Raw genomic sequence first — 8,681 nt, forward strand, 5'->3', positions numbered from 1 at the left:
CGGAAGGTCTAAACCTGTCTGTGGTATTCTGAGTAGGATTCAATGATTAAATGACTGTGACGAGCTTCAAACTCGCGATTGTGGGGCGTTAGTGACAGACGCAAAAGAATCACTAGATTCTATTCCGACATGATCGAGAACCGACAGCTGGATAGCCGTGCCGTGACAGGGTGCGTTGAACATTTCCACTGAGAGAATGGGAGGTAGCCATTGACAACGGTGAAACCCTACATACAGCTTGCCATGGAAGGAGCCTTGTGTGTTTGAAGAAGAAGACAGTAGGAAAGCAGAGGTTCAGAAGACAGAGCATCTCCAAAACCTCAACCTATTCTCCATCACTGCAATTCAAGTACCTGTTTTATGTTCTTTTGCTTTTTACAATCAATCCTGATAATCTTTGATATCTTGACTAAAAGTTACAAGGTAACCATAGCTTGCTTCAAGCCGACAATCTCCGTGGGATCGACCCTTACTCACGTAAGGTATTACTTGGACGACCCAGTGCACTTGCTGGTTAGTTGTGCAGGATTGCAAAGTGTGATTGCAATTTCGTGCACCAGTTGTTTCTTTAGGCTTTCCTCCAGGTTTGCGCCTATACTCATTTTCTTGTCAAAGTGGTTTCCAATTTGTATCACTTCCATTTTGCCCTCAGGCTGAGGTCGTAGTTCTACTTGAACTCGGACTCCACCTAACTCGATTGTATTGACTTCTTTACCTTCTGAGTTGCCTTTCAGTCTGAGGCTCTCGCTATAGCATTTTCTTGCTAACTTTTGATCTCCTTTGATGGTGGTAATCCCTTTAGTTGTTGGAAATTTCATGCAAAGATGTGGGGTGCAGACAACAATGGCAAGTCGGATCAAATTCGTCCTACCTATTAGGGCATTGTAGGCTGAACTTACATTGACTACAATATAGTCGACACTTAATGTCCTTGATCTGGCACCTTTCCAAAGGTGGTGTATAATGAGATGTAACTTAGAGGTCGGATTGGGGTGTCTCTCGGTCCGAAAAAACTATCTGGGTATGCCCTTAGATCCTTTTCCTCTAACCTCAGCTTGTCAAAGGCGGTTTGAATAGAATATCCGCCGAGCTACCTTGATCTACCAAGGTTCAATGGAGATTGGCGTTACTAGGATTATAGTTATCACCACTGGGTCGTCGTGCCTTGGTGATATTCCTTGAGCATCTTTTTTAGTGAAGGAAATAGTGGGTAAGTTAGACGATTGATTATCCTCCCCGACTTGATATACTTTCTTGAGGTGCCTTTTTCGTGAGGATTTTGTTATTCCTCCTCCTGGAAACCCACCATTAATCATGTGTATATGTCGCTCGGGGATGTGAGGAGATCATCATCCCTTCTTCTCTTCCTTGGGTCGTTCGACCTATCTGCCGGGTATTATCAAGTCGGCCTTCTCTGGCCAACTTTTCGATGACATTCTTTAAGTCATAGCATCCATTAGTGGAATGACCATAGAGCTTATGATACTTGCAGTATTCAGGCCGACTTCTAGCTTTCTTGTGCTTAATCGGATAAGGAGGTCTAAGCTTCTCTGTATGGCATATCTCTCTATAGACATCTACTTAGAAAACTCTAAAAGGAGTATAATTGTGATATTTTCGAGGTTTCTCTATGTTTTGCTCTTTTTTCTTCTTAGGTTCTCTCTCTTTATCCCGAGATAGATAAGGTAGGTTAGATAGCGAAGGAGGTTCCCTGAGTTGGAAATTTTCCTCCATGTTGATGCATTTTTCTGTCCTTTATTGGATTTCGTTCAGAAAAGTCGGGTATATTTTAGATATTGACTGAGAAAATGGTCCTTCTCTAAGGCCATTGACCAGGCCCAAAATTATAGCTTCGGTGGGTAAACTCTGAATTTTCAAGCAAATTTTGTTGAACCTTTCCATATAGTCACGAATGGTTTCTCCGACTTCTTGCTTTACTCCCAGTAGGGTCAACTCGTGCTTCGTTTTATATTTTTAGATGGAGAATTTGGTAAAAAAAATTTTTGCCAGGTCGTCAAAGCTAGTGACTGACCTGGGGGCAGACTATCGAACCACTTTATGGCTGCCTTGGTCAAAGTAGTCGGAAAAGCTTTACAACGAGTGGCGTTAGAGGCATCGGCCAGGTACATTCTACTTTTGAAGTTACTGAGATGATGGCTCGGGTCGAACGTCCCGTCATAGAGATCCATGTCGAGCGATTTGAAGTTCCTAGGAACTTTAGCCTTCATGATCTCTTCTATGAACAGATCTTATCCTCCTAAGGGACTTTCATCATGCTCCGCCCAAGTATTCCTCCTTTGTATATCAGCTTCTAGTTTTCGTAGTTTGTCTTCTAACTCCTTTCGTTGTCTTACTTCTCTTCGCAATTCTATCTCGTTCTACTTCTCGTTGTCGTTCAACCTCATATTCGAGCTGTTGTAATCGATTCCCCTGGCCATGAACGAGATCCAGGATCTCAGTTGTATGAGGTTGGTCCTCAGCCTTGGGATAGTGGACTTTGGACTGGATCCTTCTTGTTTGAGGATTTTTTGAGGTCCCTTCTCCGTGAGGGCCTTAGTGTGGTGGTGGAGGCGTAAGCAAGAAGGCTTGATCTTCTAGCTGATTTTCTAGTTCAGACTCAGATGTTGTATAGCGATCTCTGTGCTCGTGGTCTGCCATTTGTTAGAAAGAGAATTTCAGGTCCCCGGCAACGGTCCAATGTTCCGAGAGTCCGACTTGTTGTGTCGAGGTGCTGCCTGTTTGAGTTCCTCGTCATGAGGTGGGGGGTGGTACCTGCAAAAGACTCCAATACTTAAGTTAGTAAGGACTTTAGGCAGGTTTTTAGTAGATTAGAATGTGAGTTATACCTGGAGTGCCAGTATATTTATAGTAGAATTGATAACCATCTTTGTTGGAGTTATCCTATCTTTTTTGATAGAAAAACGTTCTTTTTATCTTAAGAATTTGTTAAGATCTGTTTTCTAAATGAGGTAGAAATAGTAGAAAAAATTTGTAGAGATGACTATCTATTTTGGACAAATGAAACCTGACCTTCTTATGTTAGTGTTCGACTTTTTTAAAGAGATCAAATTTAATTAATTTATCATAAAATTCATCTTTATTAGTGGGTCTAACTTTATTAGTAGGTCTTTTTATATTATTGGACCTGACAATATCCGTTATAGCTAGACTTCGAATCTTTTGTTGAACTGTCGTACCGTTCCAGGTCAATCAATTTTTAGGTCATAAAAAGGCGCAGCTTATCCTTGCTTTATAAGGGAGGGACTTATTAAAACATTAAAATAAGTATTTAAATTGTTTCTTTGTTTGTAAACACAGCGAAGCATAAAATGGTGTAAAGCAAACCAACACTTACACAATATTCACGAAATAAGGCCGTTTATTATTATTATTATTATTATTATTATTATTATTATTATTATTATTATTATTATTATTATTATTATTAAATGCGTCAATTTATGCCTCATTGTATCTAACTTCTAAATTCTAATTTCACGATCGATTAATACTGCTCATATTTAATAAAATAATTAAAATCTTTTATTACTGACGCCTACTTTTTTCTTGGTTTCCCTGTTTTAACGAGATTAACATCGAGTTCTCTATACATTTGAATAAGTAGATTCACTCATAACCTATTCAACCAACTGATGAATTTTAAATATTTATACATTATTGCAACCAACTGAAGAAAAAAACCACCACCACTAGTGTTACCCAAGAAAAAAAGAAGAATAGGAATATACGTAGCAAAAAGAAAGCATTTTAATTAGTAATTTTTTGAAGGAGATCGAAGAAGTATGGTACATATTTCAAAGAGATCAACAACTGAATCGGAAATTGTTGCCCAGCTTGATTCCTTTCAGTCTCACCATTTCCAGAAAACATTAGAACCACACTTGTATTTGTCCTTTCCTTCACATTCAAGCTCCAAATCATCAGAAAGGAATGGCACTTTCTGCATAAATAAATAGAGAGAGGTAAATGCAAAGCACCTAGGATTTAATTTGCTAATAAAGAAATAAAAAAAACAGAGGGTATATTCGACCTTTTGCTTGGCAAGATCTTGGCAACCAGTGAAGTTCTCAGGGAATTTGCAAGTGCCAAATTGCACCGTGTATGCTCTTGCAAAATTTGCTCCACTAGTAGCTAACCTTTTCTTGTCATTCAGTTCCTATATATCAAATTGGTAATCTCATCAACACAAATTACACCAACATCCTAATTTTTTACCTTCTATTGGTTTTTATACACACCCATATATACATAAATTACTATAATTTTTATTCAAATATTGAATTTTTTTTGTTGGGTTTAGCGACTTTGTGGGTTCTTGTAATCAAATTTGTAATTGAATTCTATGATATTTTTAATTTTATAATTTAATTATTGTCGTTTGAAAAATATGAATTAACAGAATATTTTTTATAAATTAAATATATCCTCAATTAAAAACTTAATTAGCCAAAATATTTTATTAATTCTAATATTTTTGACAAAAAATTAATTTTACAAATGTGTAAAATTCTATTAAAAACTAAAAAATAATTATAAATTTGATAAAATTATAAATCTGTCCAAAAAATTTAAACTTTTTCTGTTAAACAAAAAGCAAACCTATAATTTTAGAGTATCATAAAATTGCTTGTCTCAAAAATTAAAAATTACCTAATAATTGACTACTTAAAAAAATTATAAATAAAGCATTGATAGTTATAATTGCAAAATTGATTAAATAAATAAGTAAGGAGAAAAAACAAAATGTGATGAGACCTTGTTGGCCTTGCTCTTCTCAAGGTAATCTTCAATGACACCAGCATTGGCAGAAGAAGCAGCAGCTGCAGTGCCAAAAAGTGTGGCTGCCAAGTAAACAAGAGCGGTTCTTCTTGTTCCCAATTCAGATTCTTTCATGGCTTTGGGGGCTCTCTCTTGCTGGGCCTTCACCTTTATCACAGGCAACTTGGTGGAGACAGAGGGCAAGGAAGTAATCTTGCCACTGAGCTCGGAACTGGAAGCGCCACCCGAAATGGCGTAGCTACAAGCCAATACACTAGAGGAGTTCATGGCAGCCATGGAGATGATGCAAAGTTTAATTTGGAGCACTAAATTAATAAGTTAAGGCTAGGATTGTGTAGTGGTTCTTGGTCTTGGGTTATTGTTATTTTGGTTTAACTTGTTGAGGGGAGATAAGGAGGTAGTGATTGTGATAGTGATGATGGATGAAATTAAAGGATTGTGGTAGGAGTGTGGATAAGGTGAGATTGCCTCATTCCTATTGGCAAATCTTGCTTCTCTATGCATTCTTTTGAGCCCACTTCAGTTTCTGTGGTGCGTCTATATTTAGGACCCACTTCCAATATACTTTCTCCGTATTTCCCTTTATAATATATATAAAAAAACAAATTGATAATCAATCAATAAATTTTTTTATTTTCGCTTTCTATCTCTCTAATCTTTGTTTATATTTTTTTATTACTTATTTGTTAATTGTTGGATTAAAACAGTTTTTGAAAGATTACACAATAGTAAAATTTGCCAATCAAACCTTTTAAATTAGTCTATAAAAAATGCAATTAACTTAAATTGATCATTTCGTCAATTAGATCATGCATGTCACATTAAGTATCACATATTACGCTAATTTAACAAGTTAGTATCACCTATTATAAAATGATTAATTAATGTATCTTATTAGTAACATGTAATGTGTTATGTACCATTTGAAAGATTTTCTAATGTACTAGTATATTTTTTCGATACCAATATAACATGATTTTGAACCGTGTAGATATTGAATTAAATATGTGGATAGTTGAAATTCTCAAAGTAATTTATGTGGTAGTAGAGGTATTTGTGGTACGGTTTGGATCGATTTTGAGATAAAAATTCATTTGATTTGAATGTTAATTTTATTTGTGGTGCGATTTGAATTGGATGATATTTAAAAAAATATCTGATCCAATTTAAAGTGGTTTGGATTGGATTGAATTTGTGATTTTGTAAATTAAAAAAATTAAATGCATATAACAAGTTTTAACATCAAGTTTTAAATAATTAACAATAACATAACAGGTCTCAATAATATATTAAAAAGTCAATAATAACATAACAATAGAAATAAAATTATAGGTTAGTTAAAATAAATAAATAAATAACATTTTGAATATCAAATATTTATTAAATAATAATAATACATGAATAATATAAAAATATATAACAAATTAAACATGTTATAAGTATAATTGTAAATATAATAATAAAATAATAATATTATAGCATATTATGCAGTTTGGATTGGATTTGATTGAATCAGTTATCAAAAGTAGATTCAAAATCCGATCTGATCCAGCGGTTTAAAAAAAATATAATCCAACTAATGCAGTTTTAATTAATTTTTAGTTTAAATTAAATTGTATAAATAGTTTAATTTGGATCGATTTGGATTTAAACACTTAATGTGGTAGTGCTGATAAATTACGGAATAAGCATAGAGAAAAACCCGATGTCCCCTTAACCGAGGAACGTTGACGTTAGTTCCGACGAATTCTCAGATGGGCTTGTTAATGAGAGGTTTACTTAGTGGACTAGGTTGGGTTTTTTATTTTCGTTTTTGGAAAACTAGTTGGGTTGGGGTATTGGGTTGTCTGTTTAGAATAAGTGGTTTCTAGATTTGGTATGGTGATTTAATTATTTTTTTGGTCCCATACCCTGACCAGAAATTAAAAAAAAAAGCTTTTGTATAGCGTTGACCCGACGCAAAAATATATTTTGGTGAAGAACCTGATGTGGATTTGTTTGGTTTAGCTTGCTTTTCTTATAATCATGTGTTAGTGGTTGTAATAGTCGATTGGATATAGTTATGAGTAACAGAGGGTTTAGTGAAATTAATTTTTCTTTGAATTAGTAATAGTTAAGTTGCTACGGAAGTTAATTAGTAAAATTCAATATTTTTTTAAAAATAAAATTAATATTAAAATTTTTTAAATTATATAAGTTTATTACTGAAAGATTACCATGTGTTCATAACACGCAGCGAAAAAAAAATAAGGTAATCCTAAAGATCTATTTTGTGCTTAAACTTTATTCCAATAAACAATATATAATATATATCAGATCTAAATACCTTTAGACGCTTTAATAAAAACTTTATTCTTCGATTGTACGAAGACTCTATGCGTATCCACACCGAGACCAACCTTTGTTGTTAACTCCTTGACCAATAGACATCTAATCTAAATTGAGAAACTTCTTGCAACTCTTTGCATGCCATAAAATTCTTCTCCAAAAATCAGGCTCACATACATTTATGTGTGTAGAGGTAAAGGAATAAAATCCTTGTGTTTTACTCTCATGCTTTTCTCTACTCTTAGCATACATATATATAGTATGAGATTTGTTATTGATTTTAAATTTGATTCTCTATTCAAATTTAAATCATATCTTGAAATTCTAAATCTGAATCCTTCAAATTTATGAATCATATCGTAACTCAATTTGAAAAAGAATCAGTTAGGATCTCATCCAAATTTATAGAATAACTAATTATTCTCAAATCTCATTTAATATTCTCAATTATCATATAATTATTATATTCTTGGTGCTAGCAAAGAATATAATAATATTCCATTTGAATTAATATAATTATTTATTTGATCAAATCAAAATAATAATTAAATAATTCTATAGCAAAGAATAGAACAATCGTTAGTGTGTGACCCCATAGGTTCAATACTAAGCGGGTAGTAAATTAGTCAGACTAAATTTACTAATTAAGGTTGGCGTCTAGCAACACTCTTCAACGACCTGATAGTATGAAATAATATATTTTTACTAAGAACCTTAGAAGAACAAAGTATAATTCCTTCCATCTTTCCAGCTCTTGGTTAACCTTTAGAGTATGGTTTAATTGTCAAACTCTAACTTGTTACCATTATTATAATGAACTGTTAATGACCTAAGAAACTCATTTCTTCATTCATTCAATCCCCTTGGTTAAGATTTTATTCGTCTCAGTCATTATAATCACAGAGCTCAAACTCTTTACCGAGAGTTGACGGATTTCTTATTGACTAATCATTAATTCTACAAGTATTTAAATTATACCCAATATCCATTCAACTAGCACCCTAGGGTATTAGGTATCCGAAATCAAAGTATAATAAATACATTATTAATTACTATGATAGTCGCAGGTCAAAGGAAACTCTATTACTATGTTCATCTTGAGAATATTCTATTAACAAATATGCGGTAACTATAACCATTAGGAATTCTCAAAGTGAGTCAGTTCAATGGTCATATCTCTATATGCACCATATATATATATATATATATATATATATATATATATATATATATATATATATATATATATATATATATATATATATATATATAATTTAATAAATGAGATCTATTAATCTTTATCCAATGAAGACCATTATATATATATATATATATATATATATATATATATATATATATATATATTGATCTTTTCGGATTATTAATGTCATTTTTAATAATCCTATGACCAAGAACAATTTAGATTAAATTATAAAAGAATTATCTCTCAATATTATGATCACTATCACAATGATAAATCTCTAAATTTAATCAAGGACCTTATTATATTAACATTTTAATATAATAACAATAACAAATTATTTGACACATGA

General features: G+C 32.8%; 1 protein-coding gene across 1 annotated transcript; it reads right to left on the bottom strand.

The window, feature by feature from the left end:
* Positions 1 to 3,746: 3,746 nt before the first annotated feature.
* On the bottom strand, positions 3,747 to 5,192 carry LOC130954463 (photosystem I reaction center subunit N, chloroplastic). The gene is made up of 3 exons (XM_057881208.1): positions 4,777 to 5,192; positions 4,052 to 4,177; positions 3,747 to 3,961 (listed from the first exon to the last, which is right to left on the bottom strand). Exons 1-3 carry the CDS (start codon positions 5,074 to 5,076, stop codon positions 3,872 to 3,874), a joined length of 516 nt encoding a protein of 171 aa, XP_057737191.1. The 5' UTR covers positions 5,077 to 5,192; the 3' UTR covers positions 3,747 to 3,871.
* Positions 5,193 to 8,681: the final 3,489 nt, after the last annotated feature.

This window comes from Arachis stenosperma, chromosome 10, assembly GCF_014773155.1.
Source record: "Arachis stenosperma cultivar V10309 chromosome 10, arast.V10309.gnm1.PFL2, whole genome shotgun sequence".
NCBI lineage: Eukaryota > Viridiplantae > Streptophyta > Magnoliopsida > Fabales > Fabaceae > Arachis > Arachis stenosperma.